The 25,288-nt window shown below is 33.0% G+C and overlaps 1 protein-coding gene across 3 annotated transcripts in view; it reads right to left on the bottom strand.

Annotated features, from left to right (window-relative positions):
• The window catches only part of LOC148628042 (uncharacterized), a 34,411-nt gene that overhangs the window by 7,690 nt on the left and 1,433 nt on the right, over positions 1-25,288 (bottom strand). For 2 of the 3 annotated variants that reach the window (XR_015922305.1, XM_088583901.1), the window contains exons 2-12: positions 15,886-15,950; positions 12,511-12,969; positions 12,158-12,248; positions 6,279-11,713; positions 5,651-5,851; positions 4,770-4,904; positions 3,935-4,162; positions 3,260-3,430; positions 2,300-2,504; positions 1,282-1,475; positions 347-448 (exon numbers count right to left, since the gene is read on the bottom strand). Coding sequence is in view for 2 of the 3 variants with exons in the window: in XM_088583901.1 (XP_088440027.1) it covers positions 347-448; positions 1,282-1,475; positions 2,300-2,504; positions 3,260-3,430; positions 3,935-4,162; positions 4,770-4,904; positions 5,651-5,851; positions 6,279-11,713; positions 12,158-12,248; positions 12,511-12,969; positions 15,886-15,937 (7,273 nt within the window). In the remaining variant the exon portion in view is untranslated. The remainder of the gene's footprint in view (positions 1-346; positions 449-1,281; positions 1,476-2,299; positions 2,505-3,259; positions 3,431-3,934; positions 4,163-4,769; positions 4,905-5,650; positions 5,852-6,278; positions 11,714-12,157; positions 12,249-12,510; positions 12,970-15,885; positions 15,951-25,288) is intronic. The other variant, XM_088583910.1, reaches the window with a different exon arrangement.

Genomic DNA, 25,288 nt, shown 5'->3' with positions numbered 1-25,288 from the left:
TTATGCGGTCAATATCATTTCACTTATATTCCGAAAAAGTTTAAATGATTTTAGGCCACTAAGGCAAATCCAGTAAAGCTGGGAGTATGCCAGAGTTTTTTTTTTGGCATGGTAAGCATGTACTGATTTTTTACTTGTCCAAAAACACCAACATAGTTGCTCAGGTAATACAAAACCGGATTAAAGTGAAAACTATAATATTATGATCAATCCTTTCATAAATAGATCCAAAAAAATAAATGTTTCAATCAGAGATATTTTGAAGTATAAGAAACAGTAGTGAGAGTGAGTCTTGTATGATTTTTAATATCATTGAAGAAAAAATAACAATAATGCATCTACATACCACAAGTCTCAACGCTGTTAACCTCCAACCCAGTAGCTGAACCAGGAAACGTAGCAATAAGCTTTGTCTCTTCGTCCTTCAATCTGCTCATTGGACAGGCAACTAAAACGCACAAAAAGATTATTTTAAAAAGACGCCTTTAAAATATACCGATCTTGACAATGGTTTGGATTAATAATACATATTTGAATCAAATGTAAAGAATAAGATATTCGCTTTTATGATCGAAAATGTCGTTCACCTGCCTGTAATGGTACGCGGTAAGCTGTGATGAACAATTAACCGTCATGGTAGCGGGAAGTTATGCGGACTTTCCTTTTTAGGCCGCCCTGTGCAGGTCCGGCTGTCAAAAGAATGGGCCTGCAGCAGCGCTAAGCTTGTCGTAAATGGCGACTAAATAGTGCTCAGAAACCTAGCCGGGTGCTAAGCGCTTTGCCCACAGAACAACTAGGATGTGTGCCCCAGGAGGTGGAATGGGGTACCCCTGGCGTGTTATATGCTTGGGTTGTCAGGCTATAATACAGAAAACCTGACCGCAAACCATAGTGATGCACTGTGTTGGGAAAGATGCCACGTTCCTCGCACGTTAAAAAACCCTGCTGTGGTATTCGATAGGAGTAGGAACCTTTGCGCTCCGACACAGGAGGCTAAATTGCCCGACCCTACCCATCCTTCCCTTTTTCTTGTCTCTTATTCTTGTGTCCCATCCCATTCTTTTATTTCATCATCATCATTTCATCTTCATTTTATCATCCATTTCATGTTCATCGTCTGAATTTAACTGAAATATTGCTGCTCGGACGTTGAACCCTAACAATCAATCAATCAATCTATCCTTTTAGGCCATTTCTTTTGACTTTGGCCAAGCGTTTTATCAGATCGGTAATTTTGTTATTACCTTTCATTTAAAAAAAGGCAAAAAGTGTACTACAAACCTGTACTGAAGAACTTAATAGATCTGATGAGATGGACTGGAGTTTTGCCTGGTAATGAAAGGACAAATGATGTATTCTGAAGATTTTCTCTTAGTTCTCTACTCATTAGAAGATTAACAGATCTTTCTGTCGCCATGGTATATGGAGTTGTCATGGTAACATACGCATAAAATTTCAACGTCTGTGATACTCTACTGAAAGAAATGTTCGATTGAATTAAGTACCATTCTGTGTAAGAATCAAATAATGAGAGGCACATCAATTTTCTAAAATTTGTCTTTTTGCTTTAAGTATAATCATTACTTCTAGAAAACAACCAAAATTATTTCAATTTATCATGAAACACCTGTTACGTTGATATTTATTGATTGTTAAAAAATGGAAAAAGGTGCGGGAAATGTTTCCGAAGTTCATTAATTTCAACTAATTTTAACCTATCAATATCGTAAAAGGTTAACTTTAAAAACACTTTGATGGTTATTTTTAAAAGTTTTGAGGTATAAACACTTGGATGTTGCCCGTCGTTTTTTCTTCATGTATCACACCTTTAAAACATTTTGCCTGATTCTTAGACAAAGAAGTACAAAGGTACAGGTAAAATCAATGATATATCAATGTTATATTGTTTTGTATTAAAAAAAAAGTAAAAATAATACGGTATTCGTTTTGAAGTACAATCTACTCCTGCTTCTTGTGAATGACAAATTTTTTGTCTAAATACTAGAAATTATATAAGATATAAAACAATAACATTCAAAGAGGTAACATTTACAGGTAAAAAATGCAATGAATTTCGAGAATAATAGCACCGTACATTTATACAAACATTTTTTTTTTCACTCAATTAAGCTGATTCATTTGTCTTCAATACAAAATTATTGTTCATAAATTGAGAAACGTATTTTTTCTGGGTAAACCTCTTTAAGTAAAGTTTCTTCAGTAGCCCAAATTATTGAAAGTGGAGATGTCAAACTTCTGATATTTTACTACGAGTATAAGTATACACCTTAAACAATACCTTTCAATGGAATTTGGTAAAACTTTGATCTTCATGACATCGGGAACAACAGCCTTAATATCGGGAACAGTACTCTCATATACTATTTGTATATCTTTGATGATGTCAGCAATTGGCTGTGATGGTTCATGTATCATGTTAAACATAGCCAAGTCAAAGAGAGGAAGTTGGTGGATATGAATGGTGCCAACAAACGTCATCACATCTATAAAATAAAATGTGTCATAATTTTGTGAAACAATGAAAACTTGCATCACTTCCTTTGAATACTACGGTTTATTGTAGTTGCTTAGTTTCGTTCAAGTTAAAAAAAAATCGAAATCGACCATTGGTGCGTTTCAAAATTGTTTGCTTAAAATTATATATCAGACGAACCGGAAGTAGTTTTGGTAAAAGGTGGTTTTTATCAGTAAATGTATAACAAAATTAACCGTAAACACTCAAAAAATGTTCTCAAAAAGTGCAGACAATCTGAAACATAAATATTAGAAATCCCTTAATCTAGGAATATTTTCAGGATTTATTTATTATGAGTTGCCATTGCAAAAATAATTCTCATGGAAAAAGTTGATGTCCTGTAACAACGTGCCAGTTTGGTTCTGACAATGTTTATTCCTGTGATTACTATCAACCAGATGCTTCAACTTAAAGTAACCACGTACACATCAGAATCATATGGAGATGTTCAAAGAAACATATAGGTTACGAGATGTGGTATGAGTTTTTAGTGTCCTAAGAATAAAGACACATTATTGCAATTAATATTCATGAAGTTATGTTGTATAACAGATATGAAACTCGTTAAAGCCAGGATACTAGATTTTTCGAGGCTGGTACTTTTGTTAACGTTTCCGCTATATATGGGATTTCCAATTATCGCCCTTGGTCCGCGCTGACCCTAGAGTGGAAGTGGCATTCCCACTGTAATGATCAACTTGTTTCTTTGCTTAGTTGAATTACCTGAGTATCGAACAAGTGTCGGTTTTGATTCTAATCGTCTGAACGAGCTCGCTGTCCAAACTTCACACCAGTATTTTCCTTGGAGAATTGCTAAAGTGTTATTTGAAACACCGGCACTAATCTGTGGTATGAGCTCACTTGACAGATGGAGGTCAGAGGTCGGCGAAACAGCTAAAACAACAACACCTTAGAGTTTGTCATATTAAAATATTTGTTTCAAACAATTTTTAAAAACAATGTATTGGTGTTCATGTATCATATATAACAACATTATGATAGACAGATACACCAACGATACGTTTTATAAACGCCTCTCAGGGCTGTATGCTTTAGTATGAAAATATTATTATATGAAAAAGATTGAAGATGGCTAAAAATAATAAGAAATGATTATATAAAAATGGTTTAAAATTGGTTTTGTTTATTTCTATGTTTTTTCGTACTCCTTCGTATGCTTCGGTATAAGATTAGATTTCGCTCTATCGAGTATGTTTCTTTGTAAATTGTTAATTAGGAAAATTATTACATAATCTGTGTATATAATTGATGATATTTTGCGCAAAGTACACAAAGAACAGGACTCTAAAAATAACTTGGTATTTTGCTTATATGTATAAACAATTAACGCAAGAAAGCGGTTCTTACAAGAAACATGAGTATCAACCAAACACTTACAAACTTCATTCAAGGCAGGAAACAGTACAGTATCAGACGATTTCGTTACTTTTGGAGGCAATGGAACTCCGTCCTTGTACCATATGATAGGCAGTTCAGTGATTTCGTTTGTTAATGGGCATTCTAGTTTATTGTCTGTGTTGGTGATAGAAAATTGTTTTATTTCTGGTTGTACGTATTCTATATCATGCTCAGAACTGTCTCTATCAGTAAGACTAATTTCAGGACCTGCAATGAAGAAGGATTTGTTAATTCAATACACCTTATGAGTTCTATGTAAGGCTGTTCTCTGTAAGAATCAGGCAGTGGGTGAATTATGGCGGGGAAATAACACACAAGACCGCCATTAAATCTTAATCAAAATTGAAAACATACCTGAAATGCAAGAATGGCATTCATTTCTTTTTTTTAAGCATCAGTAATTCATTCGAGGAATAAATTATATGAAATGCATTGCAATATCATCATTAAAGGGAGATAACTAAAGTTTCCCCTACCATTCTATTGTAACTTTAAACTGCGTTCACTCACATTTCTAAGATGAACAAACTGTAAATTTGTTTTCATCTGACCATAAACTATGTACCAACTGTGTCAAATTTGTGTATTTAAGCATGATTTTCTTTTTTTTTCAATTTTGCATCATTCTTACACATTCCAGTATTTTAGCTTTCAAGTAATTTTGTATTTGATATTGCGACTTTTATTTCGTTTATTTATATATCAAATGTTTTTCACATCTCAACAAAGTTATCAATCACAATTAAGATATATAGAAATAACCGAATTTTCATTCACGATTTAATGAATAAAGCTCATTATACCTATAACTTACTTTTTGATTGCTTTGGCCTTTCACAAACTGCTTCAGCAACAGTTTGACAATTGACGTTTTGTATACCAAGGTTGTTCAGGAGTCGACAATTACTACTTCCAGTGTCTGAGTGAATCCATACATTGACGATTGTATCTTAAATATAATATAAGACTTCTATTTAGAAAGTAATTATTTCATTTAAAGAGATATGGCGGTACTTATCGTAATTTGACGATCACAAATTAAGTTAATTGGTACAGATACCGTATAGCGGGTAATGTTTGAAGGTACCAAATTTCGCGATTTGCTCTATGAATAGGGGTTTTAATTTTTGCGGTCTTTATTTTTTGGCGTCTTTAGATTTAATGAAACAGAAGATATGTGAAAAATATCTGGAATTAACATTAGTGAGCTTCTCGAACCTCGCAATATAGGGAAAATTGTATACGCTATACGGTGTTTGCGATAGTCAATCAGGATTCACGACGACCAATCGTCAAAACAAATCAGTGAAATGCACCAATCGTCAAAACAAATCAGTGAAATGCAAAAATGAATCTGCACATTACAACCAATAAAAAAATAACAAAACTGGGGTCTGCATATGCATAAACAACTTTGGGCCGTCAGTAAGTAACTGAACTTTACAAAACGAAGTTATCAAATGAATTTTCACATTACAAACAATAATTATGTCATCATCCTGTTTTAAATCAAATTCAAATTTACCGTGCATCGTAAAAAAAATGTTGAATTTAACCTTTTATGAATTTATCTGCAACATTCTAAAAATCATCATGATAGGGTTCTTTATTGCTCAATTTTATTTCGTGTGATAAAATGTGTATAAGAAATATACGAAATCAATATTGTTTACCAATACATGCCATTTTACTTACTCTGAATATTAGATTGTAGTCTAGCTAAGGTGACAGACGTCAAAATGAATCTACGAAGAAAATTACTATCAGCAACAGCAAGGTTACCTCCCTCTCTTGCACATATACTCTCCGCATACGTAAATGTCATTGGTTGAGAGATATATCGGTAGCACTTATCCACAAATACGTTCCCGTACCATCCATTACCACAAACTGACACTGGAAAAAAGGCAATACAAAATTAGAAATGGAACGACAGCTTGTTTCAAACGGATCAAAGTAAAAGGGAGGAAACCATGATTTTAACAAGATACATGATATTCATGAGCCAGTGGCAATGGAAGACTAAACCAAAGGAAACAGACATAACACCTTTAATCTCAAATTAACTCAACGAATGTTGTCAGAAACTGATAAAAACTCTTTACTTGATATTCAGTTGTTTTATGTATATATTGTATATATATTGTATGGTCATTCTAAAGTAGTTCTATAGTATTTGTAAATATGAATATTTCTCTCTGTAGATATTTGTGTCTGTTTTTTAGACAAAATAATAAGTTTTTGAATACTTCTTAACAACAAATCGTTATATAAGATAATGAGATGTACGCTATATATGGCTATTTAACAACTAATAACGAACCTTCAGTATCAATCTTAACCGGTTGCGTATAGCAGACGTATGGTTTTGGCTTCTCGCATCCACCAAGGCGCATTATCAGCCTCTTTTGGTCGGGAGAGGGTGTCGTTTGAACTTGTGGAATATGAACGACAACATCCTCAGGCGGTACCATTTCCTCATACTCCTCAAGCATATCTTCTGCCGTTTTTCTCGCCTCTAAATCGCGTGATTCTTTCAAATGCACTATGTCATCTTGTGCAGCAGCTTCACTTACTAAGATGTCATCTGTCTGATCGAAAATGTTAGTAAAGTTTTCGGCACTGTCACTGTCAAGTGATCCCGTATCATTAGTTGTCTCAACAGAAACATCGTTTAATGAAGGATCAATAATCTGACTTTCTTCAAAAAATTCTTCGCTACTTAATATTTCTTTTGCGGTATTTTCTGTTTCGTCAACCGCTATATCAAAGTTATTTGAGTGTAAGAAAGTAAAATTGGATTGTTCTTCAGATGAATCATCAACAAGGTCGACTTTCATCCTGTTTGAACCTTTTGTAACAGGTACAGATGTTGAACTCAGCTCTTCTGAAGAAGTATCACTGTTACTTTGAACAATAGGTTTAACAACGTTTATTCTATCATTATTAAATTCAACGTTAACAATAGGCTTAAGTAAGCCATTTTCTTCTTCGCTGGATTCTCCTTCTGAGTTATCATTAATAATCTTAATTTTCTTATCAAAATCGCCTTGTGATTTAATGACAGGAGTAGTGTTACCAGTGTTTTCTTCACTACTAGTGCTTTCGGAATCTATGACAGGGTTTGTAATATCATTTACTTCCTCGGTAAATTCACCAACTTCTTCCGATGAAGGTGCAAGTATATCATTAACTTCTTCGCTAAATTCACCAACTTCCTCCATGGAAGGTGCAATTATGTCAGTGTTTTCCTTGCCAAATTTGATAACCTTTTCTAATAAAGTGTCATTTATTTCACTACTTTCCTTGCTTACTTCTCCAACTCCGTCGATGGTAGGTGCTATTATTTCATTTACTTCCTCGCTTAGTTCACCTTGTTGGTCAAGAGATGGCTCTTCGCTGAACTTGTCATTTTCATCAACAATCGGCTCAACCATTTCACTGCTCACATCAAGGGATTCGTTCACAGAGTCCGCGTTCGGATCTACTGAGTTACTTGCTTCACCGAGTTCTTGTACTTTTTCTACAACGTCTTCAATCATGTCATTAATGTTAGATACATCTACAAGACCATTCGTTTCCTCACTTTTTTTGATGTTTCCAATAGAAGGTACTATGATATCATTTTGTTCTTCGCTTGATTGGAAGTTTTCAACGGTAGGCTGAATTGTATCAATAGACTGTTCCAAGACACCTTTATTTACATTGCTTGATTGTATTTTTTCTGTAGAAGGCTCAGTAACATCATTTTGTGGTTCGCTAGATTTTATATTAGCAATGGTAAGTTCTTCACCATCATTTTGCCCACCGTCTGATTGTGTATTTTCAATGGAAGTCTGTATACCGTCATTTTGCTCTTCGCTTGTTTTGATATTTTCTGTGAAAGGCTCTATAATATCATCGGGTTGCTTATTGGATGCCACATTTTGATCGATGAAATTATCTATGTCTTTGCTCACTTCACCATCAGACTGAGCTGGTTCCACTAGTATTTCACCTCCTTCCTCCGATATAATTGTATCATCGACAGGAATATTTTCTAAAACATTATTCTTATTTTCGTCTAGAGCCTCTTTTAGTGATTCAACTACTTTATTCGTTGGCAATGCATTTTTTTCCTTTTCATCACCTACAATATCCGAATGATTGTCAACAACATCTTCTTTAACGTCAGATTCTACATTCGAAGCATATTTATCTTCAAAGATACCAGCTTCTGTTGTTTCTTCCGTTTTGTCATTGGATCGATTTGCATTTTCTAAGATATTTAACAATACGTTGTCGTCTGGAATAGGAAGATTGTCATCGATAAATTCTGAGAGATTACCGATGTCAGATTCTTCTTCTGGTGATATTTTACTAATATCACCGTGCAGTGACCCAACAGATAATTCAGCATTAGGTACTTCGGTGCCTCGAATTATTGGTGATCTTATTGGATTAGCATCTACAATTTCATCGAATGTGTCTTTTACGGCGTCTACCATTTCAATCGGTTTAACTTGTATGTCATTGACATTATCCGAAATATTTTCAACACCACTATTTACATCTGAAGTCGCGTCATGTACATTTTCCGCCATGTCTTTTAAGGTCACAAATGGGTTAATATTTTCTTTAATTGATTTCTCAGGACTTCCCGTCTCTGACTGCAAATCGCTAATATTTTCTGGTGTTGCAGTAGACAGAGGTTCAGCTTCGCTAATGCTTTCTGACATATTTTCCATAGCTTCATGAATAACGTTTTTCTTCTCCTCAAAAATGTCTTTAGATAAATCCTTCAAAGCAGAAATTAAATCTGATGAGTCACCAATAATTTCTGGTTTTTGTTCAGTGAAATCTTTGGTGGCTAACAATTTATCCCTCATAGACTCGTCCACTTCATCGCCATGATTTTCTACAAGTTTCGAAATAATTTTGGTGTTGTCACTTGCCATAGCTTCTTGATTTACACCATCGCTTTGGTCTGGTAATTGTCTAACAATTTCTTCAGTGCTTGATTCTCCACCAACCACCATTGCTGTTTCAACATTCTGTGTATCTGTTTCAGTAGTATCAGGACTACCTAATGCTAAAAGAGTTGGGCTAGGTATAGAATCCGGATTGCTTGTGACGATAGTAGTTTCAGATAATAGTGTTCCAACATCTTCAGGTATACTGACATCTGGTTCCAGAATAACCTGCTTCACTGTAGGCGGAACAGTCACCAAGTCTTCATCATCTGATTTTTTAGCTTCATCGTTCTTCATCTGTTTAAATTCATGTTCATTTGCTTTTGCATCTAGAACTTTTTGGTTGTCTTTTAACAAAGTAACTTCATCAGACTGAAAATTATCAGCACCATTCTTTACAGCCAATGTTGTAACCCGAGCTGTCGAGTTATCTTGACTTGTCGGAGGCGTAAAGGAAGTTTGTATATCTGATTGTACTTTTTCTGTACGATCGATAAGACCATCGTTAACATTTGTAGTTGGTGGGACATTTGCCAAATTTTTATTTTCACTAATAATTTGACTACTGTTTGGATCATCCCCTTGAATGACAAACCCTTCTGGAGCAACATTCAAAGCGTCGTTTGATGATATAGACTTTCCTTCAGAAAGAGAACCTGTTTGCTCTTCAGTCTGAATTGAGTCGCTGCTGTCCTCAGCAACAATAGCCACAGTTTGAGACATTGGTGTATCAACACCAACGTTGACAATGCCTGGTCTTATCGAGGTAGGTATCATGCCAATAGTTGTTCCGCCACCCTCATTTGTCATTACAGATTGAACAACGCTGCCCGGTAAAAAATCCTCATCCAGAACTCCACTCGGTGTACTCTCGCTCATTTGTTTGAGATTGTCCAAAATATTTTGAACTCCTGTTTGCTCTCCAATATTTGGTTTATAGAGCATATTTCCTATTAAACTTTCTTCATTTTTGTTTTGTTCATTTATATTGTCATTCTGATTTTGTTTGGGCTCTACTGGATGAATCAATAAGCCAGAATTTAAGACTGGGTTAAGTTTTGTTTTGTCAGTAGTTGTCGATTTTGTTTCCTCCACTTGTTTAATCTCTGGTTGCAAATTTCTTTCAAGTTGACGTCGCAAGTCATCAATCGACGCTTCACCTTTATCATTACCATCGACACTACCTTCTATGCTTTCAAGAACTTTCAAAAGCGCATCCCCTTCATCATTCGGAATTTCTATGTTTCGTTTCTCGTTTTCCGCAGTGTCGTCAGGTTTATTTGATTTAACTGATGGTGTTGGTATATTAACAGGCTTTCCAAACACTTCCTTGTTTTCAACAGAAGGTTCAACAGGAGACGCGTTTTCGTCATCCAAAAGCGCTTTGTCGATTTCAGCAATAGCAGCATCAATTTGGTTTAGATTGTCAATACTTTTGCTGTTGGTATTTCGATCTTTTACGACCTCGAACTCTGGGTGTAAATTGACTGGAAGTAGGAGTTGGTCTTTGTCAGCCTCTTTGCTGCTTTTCCCTCCGACTTCGGTTATGACATCACCATTTGTGTCAAGCATCACGTCGACCGGTTTTCCGTCAGTTTGCAATGCAATACTACTATCCTCCCGACTTCCTAGCTTTTGAGGATCTGTCAAGCTATCATCTGGGTTAGGATTGATGAACAGACCGCTTCCTCTAGGTTTAGGTGCAGAGATATCGATTTCTTTACTTTCGGGAGGTTTATTTTGTTCTGCTTTATACTCATCTAACTTATCATTCGAATTTTTAATATACTTTAATTGGAAGTTGTCCAGCATTTTGTTATTTGTTTGTAAATTGTCGGAAGAACCGATTTCTGCTCTAATAAAATTTAATTTATCGTTTGAGAATTTGTTTTTGCCTCCATCTAACTGTGTTTTATGTGTATCGTCGGATAAAATCTTTTCAAGTATATGAGTCGCAGTTTGTTCAGTTATTCCTTTCGACGTTTTTACATTTTTGTTATCATCTTTGATATTTTTGTTCAGTTCGGCAAATATTGGGTTCATCGTTGGATCTATTTTAATCTTTCCATCATTATTATCAAAACTAGACGTTGTAGGTAACATTTGTTGTTGAATATTTTCCATTTTATTTTTATTGTCATCGTCTTCATTTTGTTTTGGTTTATTAAAAAGGTCACCGAATATCTTGTCCTTGTTTTTATCAACATCATCTGGGGGTAGCTCAGTAGTGCCCATTTCAATTCCAAAATTCTGTGCTGCAGTGTTCATGTTACTATTCATATTATCTGATTGAGGATGACCTGCACCTGATCGAAGCATGTTGAGCAAATTGATATATTGTTGATTGTTTACGGGTCTGACATTTCTCTGAGGGTTTTCGCCAAACGAACTTTGCATACCTAAACTGGGAAACTGTTGACGAATCAAAGCTCTTTGAGAGTTTGTTCCTCTATAGAACGTATGCTGCCCAGCGTTGTTAGCTAAATTGAACATTCTTTGCGCATTACTCAAGGCTTTAAGCCTGTCCTCATAGCTAGGCTGGGAAAACTCTTTTTGGCCATTTCTGAATGGATTTTCTACAATTTCTTTTGAACTGACTGTAGGCAGGGGAGCACCTCGTGGAAGAAATCTACCGAATTGTTGCATTGTTTGTCTATCATTTGGTGCTCTTTTTTGACGATGCTCGGTTGATCTTCGCATTCGTCTTGTTTCAATAACATGTGATTTATCTTGAATGTCTAATTCTCCACAGAACTTATCCTGGTTGGTAAAATTTCTATCCCAGTTCCAAGGAGTAGAAGCATACCTAATAAAAGATAAATCACCATAAGTATTCTTTACATCTTTTACATGATTTATTTTTACATTTAATGTATTTTTTTCTCTTCCAATCATACGATAACCTTCATTTTCGTAACAGAGCGATACTTTTTATGTTACATCATACCGTAAATGTACGTTACGTGTTCTCTGAGTTGGAATCCTAAAACAAATATTTGTACAGTTTTTGGTGTTTCCGCCAATATATATAGCAGAGTCTGAATAATTCCCAACGATATTAGAACTGTCAAATTTGTAAAGCAATTTTTTTGTCGTTCCCTCCGCGGGACTCGAACTTGTACTGCTGTGACATCTATGGCAACACGCCTGCACAAAGTCCAGCACCCTAGACAACTCGGTCAGCTAGGTGCTTTTGGAAAAAGTAATGAGTTATGGCTGATTCATAACATCAAAACATATATTTACATACCGTGACTGTCCACTGACAAGATTAGGACTAATATCATCCCAAACAAGCCGACCATGCTCTGAATGTAATCCAGTCCATACATTCTTTATACCTTAAACAAAAATGATACATGTATGGAATATGGAATAGTTCTATAAAATTAAAATACCCAGAAAACTTTGCGTTCAGCAACATATCAAATATGTGGTTTTCCCAAAAAATATTTACAAAATCCTTCGACTTGACTGCCAAGTCCATAGATAATTAAACAATATTATCACATGCTTTTTTATATATCATTTTATTCGAGAAATGAGTGAGGTTGAGCAAACACGCATTCAATAACGACTCATCAGCTTCCCACTGTGACTCACCTAACGAGAGGAGATAATCTTGAACTGGTTTAGACTGCACAGTAATAGGGACTTCCATTTTAAACAAAAACGAGTAGTCTTGTCGACATTTTTCTTGGGCATCCTCCCAAGTCGACGGATCAGAATTGACTCGAATACATATTGCAACACCATTTAATGATGCTGCAGTCCACCCGTCTTTACAAAAACCAGTGTTTGGGAATTGGGACATTGCCCCGTTTCCCGCTGTATCACTATCGCCCCCATCGGCGTCTCGACGATCAAAAAGTCTCTGGTTAAATTGTCGCCGTTGAAAACGCAATTTTCTTTGTTGTGACAATATATTTCTTTGGAAATTTCCAAGTTGGCCATTTCCTCCCAATCTCGGAATGCTTGGAATGTTACGAAAGTTTTTTATGGTATCAACTGGATTTCGTTGCGGTCCATGTAGGAACTGACTCCAACAGGGGCACAGTATATCTGAAATTGTAAAATTTTGAAAAATAATGAATACTTTATAACTGTTACTACAATGTGGTTGAAAGCATAAGCAATTGGTTGCTGTATTAATTAAATCAACGATTTTAAATAACGCATCAATTAAAAAAAATAAAACGCAAGGATAAGCATACCAAATAAGAATAATAAGCAAACTGGTACACACTATATAATTCCAAGTTATTCGTATGGTGCTGCTCTTTTTTAATCATCTATAATCAATATTAGAATAAGACAATAACAAACGGGGAAAAGGAAAAATTAAGGCAGAATATAAGTATTGAATTTCATGATAGTGGACAATAAAAGGGGCTAACACATGAATGGCGTAACTTTGACGGTGAATTAAGCTACAACATCATCAAACGAATTTTCTGTCTTGTTCATCAATAAATTTTACATATAAGTAGTAATACCTTGGGTCTTGTTTATTCAACTGTGTAATTTAAGTGAGTTATTGTCACGTAATGTCTGTAAGTTGTGTGATGGCATTCGCGTAAATTGTGAGGTAAAAAACAAGTAAATTGACTGATACTATTTAACCTATTTAACAGGAGAAAAGAAAGCTAGTTATTGTTTTACTAATGATTTAAGCTTGTATTCTTTCTTGAATAAAAATAGTTTTTATACAAAGAGTCCCGCTGTTTTTAATTTGTTATTTTCAAAATCAAATCGTAAATTATCTGGAAAATTTTCTTTTCATATTTGATGGAAAACAAGACAAAATAGTACCACTGTTCAGGTCATGTGTACAATTACAAAAGATCTTTTACCAATTTAAGTAATAGTCAGACAGGAAAAATCAGACAGAAGGTGATTCATGCATATCAAAAACTTACCGAATTCAGTTTTATTTCTTGTTCAAAAACAGTGACTGATTATAAAATTAATCTTAGTTTTTCATTTGGTTGTTGCGCTTTTGAGATATAAATTATATAGACTTTACATGAAATTGGCATTTTACAAGAGTTATCGTTCTTGATTTGGTTTGATTTGGTTTAATTATAATAGGAGATAAATGTATGATTTTTTCAAAAGTACATATATGAAAACAAAAAAAAAGACTTATGTTATCTAAAAATATAGAATCTGAAGATCGAAAAAAACACTTTTTTGTTCCGTGGGTTTTTCTATAACATGCATCACCTATTCAATAGGCGGTGTCTGAATTTTATCTGGACTGGTACTTAATGAAAATTAAGCTGTTAATTCTAAACAACCATTAAAATTATTCATTTTATACGAAAGGCATTATATACAAAGAATTTGTCAACCCACATGACTCCCTTGTATATGCTAAGTATTATATTTCCTCTATCCAAGTGACATGACATGTACAATTGATGTTTGGTTAATGACATGTTTGTTACCGAATTGTGAGTGCCTTTTATTGTACAAGAAGCAAACAAACTGCCCTATTGCAGATCTGGGTGTCAGTAAATTGGAGTAACTGACGACCAATAATCATCTGTTGACACCTTTATTGCGTCCTTGTCATTAACAATGATTGTATCCATTACATTCATTATAACCGTAATATCTTGGTCCCTACGAATTATATGTTGTGGTCGATATTATATAGGAGTAATATATTTACCTGTTTACATTTAGAAGAACAAAACAATGTATTTATATTAAAACTTCAATTGATAATGACATTTTTTAGTATTAGTTTATGAAAATTATTTCTTTGGCTTATTTAACGAAATGAAAAACAAAATTGTTTAGAAAATTAAAGTGTCAATAAAAATAAAACAATGTTAGACATACAACAAAAGGTGCGTGCTCAAACACTACAGTATGATTCTGTATGGTGTTTTAAGGACATTTATTAATAATATGTGACTAAGCGTATTGTTCTGTCAAAATATTCATGTAAGTTGGGATTAATTACATAGTTGATATTTAATCGTAAGAAGTTTAATTGTATTTACAAGAACCTATAAATATCCCCTACATGTGTGTTCCCTAAACATGAAGTATGATTTAATGACTGGTTATAATGTAAAGGGGTGAAAAAAAAGTTGGCAGTTCGGTACTTTTCTACAGAAGAAATCACCCAGAATTAAGCTACGAAATATACTTCACCAAATTTTCATTATTTGTTTTACTTTTGGAAAACACTACTTTAATAAAGCCTGAAGGATTTTATAAAAAATATTTTTTGTGGGAATAGCTTCTATGAACTATTTAATGTCTGTCTGCTTTTGTGTGTGGAAATTGACCTAAAATGTGCATAAGATTATGCATATCAATTCCATGCAATTGATTGCATTAACCAGAAAATATATACGCTAAATTCAAATAAGCCAATAAATAAATGAATTTCATTTCCTAAATGATAGGTGCCATTTTGGCTTTTGTTGGTGTGTCCGTGTATATATATGTATTTACTTTTTGTCGTTCATTGTGTTCATCAAAGGTTTTTAAATTTATGGGAGATTATGCGTAATGGCTCATTTAATATCAAATCAATTGTTGTGCTGTTCACATCTCACAACCCTCCGAGCAGATTCGTTCTGTCGTAGCTGCTCATTTTAACTCGGAATTGACATCATAATTATCAGCACCTCAATGTAGTAGCTGTCCTCTTTCACCTTAAATCGGACTTAACATCGTTTTTATTAGCGACTCAATGTAGTACCTGCCCTCTTTCATTCTAACTCGGACCTGACATCAAAATTATAAGTACCTCAAAGAGCGTTTCTACAAAACCATAAGACCCTTGCCATATACCGATGTCCTCATTCATAATTCCGGTTTTAGTGAAGGATGTTACTCACAAACAGTTTCTGTTGGTATTGTTTTAGGTTATTTGCGCAATTTTATTGATTTTTTTGTCTGTTTCTTTGGTCAAGTCTTTGTCCCTGTTTATTACTTTAATAAATATCAAGTTACCTAAGATTATGATGGACAGAAGTGCAACACCAACATACTTCCTCCTCACCATCCTCTGTTGTCACCTACAAAACAACAATAGAACAAGTTGAGGAAAGGAAAGGTTAAATATTTACCACAAAAAACATATAATGGACGTTTTCTTGAATTTAAATTGTGATTTTTGTTTGTGCCCTCCCAACATGAATCGTTCTTTATATATATATTTGACGGATAAAAATTCTCCTTTAATGCATTATCTTTGTATCGATCCATTTTTTTTTTTTTGTTAAGTTACATGTAAATTTAGTTATTAAATTAGGTTGTTGAAAGTCTTGTACAACAGGCCAACATACGTGTATTCTATATAATACATCATGTAACAGAAAACAAACAATAATAATAGTTATAGTTTTACATTACAATATGCTCTCTTTCCATTGGAAAGAATATACAGTCAAAGCCATGTATCAGAATGAACTGTCATTCGTTGAATTTGATTTGTATCGTGTATCTAAACGAAATATTTTCTGTAGAAGGCTAAAAGGCATTTTCCATGACATTTCTTCACAGCCAGTCAAGGTTTACATATAAATATGAAATTATGTATAAAAAGTTGAACACGTTTGTAAACGGTTCACTGCCTCGCGTTTGTCTCGTAATGTTTACATGTTCTTTGGCGATAAAGTTGGTGTAAAACATGTGTTTTTGAACTCAGTCTTCCGTGATAATGGGAAATTTTACAATAATAGAAATTTTGTCATTTGTTTATTTCCTTTTGTACTAAAACGCAATATTGCATTTTTCTGTTGATTATAAAACAAATCTCATCAACTATTATTGACTAGAGAACTGCTTGGTACGATTTGAACACTTTGAACTGTAACTGATTGGTACTATTAAGATGTATATATGACCACTTTGAGTTGTTTTATATCAGATTAATTGTCCTTGTACAAAAAAATACATTGATTATGATAATAATATACAGAACTATTATGATTTATTACCATCTAAAATTATGTTCTCGTCATAACGCCCAATGGTGACAGCAAGGGAGAACCTTGTTTTTTTGTTTACTGGGATAAGGAATATCGTATAACTTAGTAGAATTATTTATATGACTTATTCATCTTATTAAAATTGTATCAATGTTGCAATAACTCAGCTGTTTTCAAGAGGGTTTTAATCATACATTCAAATATATAAGATTGTCATAATATATGGTATATAAAAATACACCAATCATATAAATTGAAAATTTGTTATGCTGTACATGTGTTTCCAGGATTCACTTCTAATAAGCATTACTACAATCACATTTTCAGGAAAAATCTCACTCAAATAATTAATTGTATACAAGATGTACTTGAAACTATCGAAGCAAGAAAGAAAACACCGACAGGTTGTATCATGTACAATACAAGTAAAGAAGCCTCAGTGTTTAAGTAATTTTGAAATTTGTAATACAGATAGTTTGAATAAGTATTATGAATAAAATCTGATATATTTCGGAGTCAGACGAGTCTGACTACTAAATATGTCGAGGTCAGCAGAGTCTGGCTACTGAGTTGGACAACGTAAACGTTTACTCAGATACAAACTGGAGTTTTGTATCGTATTCAGAGGTGAAGTTAATTATGGGCTGAAAATCCCATGTTCATTCAGATACAAAATCAAAACTGCAGGTAAAAATGGCATAACCAGAATACCTTTATCTGTAAATATTACTATCAATTATTAATTGACGGCGGAGGATACGTGGGTTTAAAATGGATATCATAACCCTTAATACTAAAAGTGGATACATAATATATACCCAATCAGCTGTCTCGATAAAAAGCTTTATTCATTTAACTCTTATGAAAATATTTTAGTGAACACGAGAAACAGCAGATATACAATGGCATTTCCAATTAATCAATTGTTAAAGTTTGACATACTAGTAAATCCATCAAGCGGTTCTAGTGGCTGATGATACAAAAGTGTGACATCATAAAATAATGTATATGTTGACATGTGATAAACATAAAACAATCTATATTCCTTCATTGGTCACATATTATTTTGGGTCTAAAATTATAACTATAAGAGTAAAAATGTGTTTATGTGATACAATTAGAAGTACGTAGGGTAAGACCACGTGTCCAATATGTAAAATTTGCATGTTTTGTATTATCTATGTGTTTCTCGACCTAGTTCTTGAGATTGCCTATACTTATAAATCATAAGATTTTTTTTATAAAAATCAGGAAGAATGGTAAAAAATTAGAAACATGCATGTCAAACCCACCGGTCTGACAATATAATTTCACTCAAGGATGTTTTCTCTATCTGAAAAGACCATTATTTGAACTCTGCCTCACTGGATTAGCTCAGATTGTTTTCAATAGACTGTTAGAGCACAATTGAGAGAAAAATTCTAGCGTAAATCAAAAGAATGTAATCTAGAGACAAAGACCAGGCATGGAAAACAGACACACACGTCAAAGAACGAAAAATAACCAAAATAATACGTACAAAGCTACAAATGTTAATGAGCAATTCGGACTCCACTGAAAATTCGGAGCATGAACAAAGTGAATCGGTAAGGTAAGCGTCCTCTGCTTTTCTAGAAACACTTGCCGAGCTGCCTGATTCTTACAGAGACTGACACTTGATTATTATTATTACGATTCTTTAACCTGATGTTCAACGTGGTGTAATTATTGTAAACCCAAAGTACCTGTACTTTTTTTATCTTATTTTTTTTTCTTCTGCATATAAATTTGACCATACTAAATTCAACCCATCCTTGTTTAATTAAAACGCACTGATTTTTTTAAATGTTCTTTTAACTAATAAGCAGCCATAAACGAGAAACTTCAGCTGTTCTACTTGATAAAAGAAAATGTAAAACATAACGGACAAAAGCTCAAATAAATGTAGTTGGTATGAATTCATTACAGTTTTTGGAAATCCCTTACTAGGACATCCATCATTTGTCGACTACATGTCATGTGAGTTTTATTAAGTCAATAAACTTGGATAAATGGAATAGTTAGTTGCAAAATATAGATTTGAAACCATTACAACTTTCTTTCCAAAAACTGTAATCATCAAGTATGTTTTGATTTTAGGTCATGACAAACCATATTTATTTTGATAGTATCACGCGTATGTGTATAAATATGAAATGTCAACAATAAAACTAAAATTATATAAAAATGAAATGCTTTACTTTGAAAATTTGAAAGATTACATTATTTTTTCCGTCATCATCTTTTTGTATCAAAGGAAATTTCAGTACCACAAATATACTTTGTGTGAATAAACGATAATTCAGTATTTTGTAGTTCAATCATTAACACAATAACATAATGTCAAAATTAATTAAACATACAATGACGAAGTTTACAAAGCAAACAAAAGCTATTATTCAGATTATTGAAATTGCCCAAAATACAATTTTCGTCTACAGCGCATAAAGTATGTGCACATATATAATAGATTGAGATCAAAATACAAATTTTTGTATATGCATGATTAGTGCTAACTTAAACCCTAGATCGTTTAAGCTATATCACGTACCCTATTCCATTCGCCATAGACCTATATGGCATATCTTAAATCACACCCCTAGACCTATAACGCATACCCTATATCACATCCATAGATCTATATTGCATACCCTACATTGCACACCTGCACTTGAGGTATAGTGAAAATATATGATATATTGAACAGGACAAGTCAACATCTGTATCACTTGCAGTATCAATCCTCGACTTATATCACCAGTAACATTCAGTTTTATTACACCTTGTATTTGATATATCGTAAGAATAAAATATTACTTAAAATTATTATTGTAATTATAAAATATAAATTCCATCCCCTGGTTTTTCTCGCTTCAGTCACCCATGAGAAACCTACTTGAATCCTAACAGTTTTTTCTGGTAGACAAACGTTCGGGTCACGTTCCAACAAGGGTGTTGATTTTATATGCACGTATCCACATTAACGTTAAAACGCATGATTGACTTAAACGTGGTAATGGTCACTCATCAATCACCGAGTGAGGTCTGTTTAATGACATTCAATATAAAATATGTTGATCTTTGACTATTTGGTACCACTGAGTGATGACTAAACGGTATACCAGTCTTTCACACATCAAAAGTTCGATTTTGTATGTCAAGTGTATGTCTTTGTAATAAATTGATTATAAAAATAAACAGCTCAACGGAAAACTGAGCAGAAAACTTGACTCGAACAAGACAAATACAACAAAACTGCATTTTACATTAAAACACAAAAATCGACAAATGTAAATGTTCTTCATTTTCCTCATTTTATTTATTTAGAAAAAGTATCCATGTTATGTATATTGAGAAACAAAGACAGTTTTGTCCACGCGGTTCAATTTTGATTTAATGAGATCAGCAGGGTTACATTTTCATATCAGTAGCAAAGAAATAAATATGAACATGAATAAAAAAATCTATGTTAATAATTTGTTTCAAGTGAACAAATTAAAAGGTATTTCATGCGTTCCACAAAGTTATACAACGATGGCAAATTCTGTAAATAGACGTTTAAATTCACTTAATGTTAATTAAGTTACACAATGTATACACACAAAACTTGAAGAAATATTACCAGTCTAATATTTTTATACATTTATTCAAATTGTATTAAACATGTAGTGAAGATAATGTCGACTAATTTCTAAAACTCTCTACTAGATATGACAAAACTGTCAATTTCATTAAATCGTCAATACACATGTACATTTCAGTGTAAACATATGTTGCGACATAAAAGGGACTATAAGTCTAAAGCGCTTTGCCTGTTTTTGACGTGTTGACGTCAATGGATCAATATAACAAAGACACGATCATTGACCTTAAAGTTGGGCAATTTTTTTTCAAAAAATTCATAAGATAATTATAAACCAAACATTAAAAACAAAAACTTAGACCATGGGCGTCGGTTATGTAATCAAAAATTAAACGTCATGTGTATTGGGCATTAGTCTGTGAATATTACCAAAAATAATAACGAAAATTTCTTACTAATACAATAGAATATATAAATACTAGGATAACGAATATGTTTTGTGGTATTAGACCATTATAATAGGCCAGAATTATACATCAATTATTAAACAAAATTAAACTTTGTTGTTTTTGGATATATTTTCCTCCCGGAAATTATGTTTACACAAAAGAAACAATTAAATATAAACCATGTGATAAACCAAGTAAGTATGATATTATTCACTAACTTCGGCGTCAACACAATTTTCATGTCAAAAATATGACCGAAAAGTGGCAAAAAAATTCTGTTGTGATTTTATTGCAAGAACCTCTACAATCAACGCTAATGAATTTATCTAACACAATTACTTACATATTTCCTGTAAGGATCTGGCCGTGAGATACCCATAATCAAAAAGCAGGGCCGTTAAAAAATCATAATCAAGACTGATTCGATACTTAGGAATTCCATGAAAATGTGGACACTTTGAAGAATGAGGGTTTTATAGCTTATACTTTCTATATAAACAAAAATGTCCCTTGTTCAAGTGGATCAACAGATATATACAGTAGCATCCTATACTTTAAGTAGCAGTCTTTATTTAAAAATCAGACAGGTGATTCAGGCATATTAAAAACTAACTGAACTCACTTTTATTTCTTGTTCAGCAACAGTTACTGATCGCATAATCAGTTCTAGTTTTTCATTTGGTCATTGATTTTTTGAATGCATTGTACATAAAATTAGCTCTCTGCAAGAGTTATTGTTCTTGATTTGGTTGAATTTGGTGGGAGATAAATGTATGATTTTCTCACAAGCACAGATGTGAATATGGAAAGTGCAATTGTTATACATATATAGCATACGTAGATGAAAAATCATCATTTGTTTTTGGTGGGTTTTCACTTTGATATGGGCGGTGTCTGAGTTTAATATAGACTGGTACTTAAATAAACATTCACCGAAGAATGCAACAAGTGGAAAGTGTAATTTCATCCGCAATGTCCTATTAGTGAATTAAGAACCTAAGAACCAACAACAGTAATGAAGGAGGTTAGGAAAATAGAAAAAATATATCAATGTAATAATATATAGTGAACAAAATTGGTTGAGATTTTTTTTCAATATAATTCAACTGACATTTATTTCTCCTACTAATTCCCAAATATAGATATAACTACATGGTATTGGTTACATAAAGTTGAGCCTCGAAAAGATTTTAGGGTGTTCAAACAAAAATAAAAATCACATGAAGCTTGCAAGTTTCGGTATGCAGTACAAGTACTTCAAGGAGTAACCTCTCATTAGTAGCATCAAAGTACCACATTGTTAAGGCTTCCATGCTTGGTAACATGAATGAGGCAATAGTTCATAGGGGTTGCGTACCGAAATGTCTTTCTTTTATTAAATAATCTATGATATATAGTTCAGATCAGACAAGTCAGTGCTGGTAATTATCCTTGGGGTCTTAGCAGTATCTGCGAACCAGTGGGTTTGGAAATTTTACAAAAGATTTCGGCTCATCACTTTTTTTTTCTTTGCATGTTTCTTAAGTATACATGTACTTAAACACCAACATGTCATCTTCTAACCCGATCGACATCATTGGAATGGAATGGATAAAATCTAAGTATGGTATTTTTCAAACAAATCTTCAAAGGTGGATTGATCTTGTCCATATGACGTTGAAACAAATTTGCATTTTATAAGGCCTTCAAATTTAGTAATTTATGCATTATGGTTATAATGTCGAGGGGTAAATTCAGAGGGAAAAAAATGATATGTTGGTTTTACGTAAATGCAATAAGCGATCAATCTTAAGCACTGATAATGTTGTAACTGCAATTTATCCAGTTGTACAGTTGAAAATTGCACAATTTAATGTTTACTCGTCTAACATCAGTCTTTCTAAAAATCAGATAAACGGTGATTCATGCATGTTTAAACCCCCTTGAATTCAATTTTATTTCTTGTTCAAAAACAGTTAGTGATCACATAACTAGCCTTAGTTTTTCATTCGGTTGTTGCGTTTTTGAGATAAAAGTTATATAGATTGTACATGAAATTGGCACCTTGCAAGAGTATCGTTCCTGATTAGGTTTCATTTGGTTGAATTTAGTGTGAGATGAACGCATGGTTTTCTAAAGAGTGCAGATCAGAATGCAGAAATTATCATCGTTCTGTGAAAGTACAGCTTATGCAACCTGAAATAGCATCATTTGTTTGGTGGGTTATTCACACCATGAGTCATTTAAATTTTGGCAATGTATGAATTTTATGTGGACTGTTAAAAACACAGACACACTTAACAGACTAATACATATCGTTTCTTTAAGCTAATCTTGAACATCATCTATTTTCACATAGGTTGATGAACTCTTCATTTATCAAATTATGTTTTAAATTCATTTATATATTAAGTTTAACCAAATCCACATGTTGCATTTTTCAATTCTCAATTCAATTACGTCTCTAGAAATGCTGAAAAGGAAGGAACGAACCACAACAGTCCTAACGGGTGCACCTCATAGATTTCTAAATCAACCAAACTTTTTAGCATTGAGGAAGGATCGTTCCCCTACCTTTTCCCTTTGGATTTGCCTAAGAAAATGATACTTTAAAACTTTAACATTATTTCATTAGAAGACTTTGACCTAAGAGGCAAATTTAAACACATGGCAAAACCACTTAATAAAAAAATTGCTCCAAAGGCTTGATTCACATAGAAGTATAAACTTGAAAGAAAAGTGTACACTTCATTCAAGCTCGATAAATCTTTACATCATGCTTGTGATTAAGTACCAGTCCACATAAAATTCAGACATAGCCAATGGTAGAATGATACATGGTGTAGAAAAGCCATCAAACAAACGATGCTTTTTTCAGTCTACATATGCTATATTTTAACAGAACGATAATGATTTCTTTATTCAGGTCTGCATTTTTGAGAAAATAATATATTTATCTCTCACTAAATTCAACCAAATCAAACAATTCAAGAACGATAACTCTTCCAAAGTGCCAATTTTATGTATAATTTATGTAATTTTTATCTCAAAAGAGCAATGACAAAATGTGAAACTAAGACTGCATATGTGATTAGTAATTGTTTCTGAACAAGAAATAAAAGTCAGTTCAGTGGGTTTTTGACATCATGCATGAATCATCTTCTGTTTTATAAAGACTGATACTTAAATATTTTTAAAAGAAGTTTAAGATTCCGACACAGGAGAAGTGGTTATGTAACTGAAACAAGAAAAAAGACATTTATCCGTTTTGATTCAAAAATAACATCTAAATAAATGGTAACATAAAGTAAATCACTAAAGGCGAGAATTATTTTACGTAAAGATTAAAAAAAGTCGAAATCTAAATACAGTGTCACAATTATAAAGCTTAAAAAAATAAAATTAAACAAATTTCAATTGATAGTTTGAATCCATATTTGGACCAATTTCGGAAATGGGGCCTTTACTTAACTTTAGCCGCGAAACGAGCATTAATACAAAATACAATTTTAACCATCTTTCTTGACATGACTACTTGTTTAACAACATCATAAACATTTATGAACAACAAAATATAATGCACTTGTATTTGCACAAAACCAAGTGAACACTTACATTGATGACAACAATAAAATATTGTCATACAACTGCATTTTTTGTAAAAGTATAATCGCTGACATATAACAATAAGGAATCAAAAGAAATCTATATTACGAGTACTTTTCTAGGCACCCAATAAGTTGTCTGGTACGAAAGAATAATCGAGGGAACCAAGATTCTAGCGGCAATCAAAAGAATGTAATCCAGGGACAAAGACCAGACATGTGCAACTCGGACTTTACTGAAAACTAGGAGCATGGACCATGAGAGAGGAAAATATTTGGTTTATGTATTGTTGTAATACATTTCATTATTTCCAACCATTATATCTATTCATTATTGTGTCTTTAAGGTTCTATGTTGTCAGTTTGTTAAGCTTTTGTTTATCCTATGATTTATTTCTCATACAAATTAATATAACCTATTTAATGTCTAAATACGCAACATTGTCAATGGGTCTATTTATGCAAAGTTGGCATTGAGACCATTTAATGCAAGATTGGCAGGGAGTCCGAATATGAAACATTGGCAAAGAGTGCAAATATGAAACATTGGCAAAGAGTCTGAACATCCAAGATTGTCAAAGAATATGAATAAACAAACTGTCAATGGGTTAAATATGTCATTATTTCAAATATATATTAGGATTTTATAAGAATGAATTTGTGTATGTCAGCTTGACAATTATATGTTGTAACTAGTGATATGTCCAATAACAAAGGAGCGAAAAATCTAAATTAAAAAAATGAAAATGAATAACAAAACCAAAATACTAAAAGACTAAACAAAAGATA

The sequence above is a fragment of the Perna viridis genome, chromosome 1 (assembly GCF_037379345.1).
Source record: "Perna viridis isolate PV_CMFRI_1.1 ecotype Kerala chromosome 1, ASM3737934v1, whole genome shotgun sequence".
Lineage (NCBI taxonomy): Eukaryota > Metazoa > Mollusca > Bivalvia > Mytilida > Mytilidae > Perna > Perna viridis.
The sequence above is the reverse complement of the archived record's forward strand: the minus strand, read 5'-3'. Positions and strand labels throughout refer to the sequence as shown.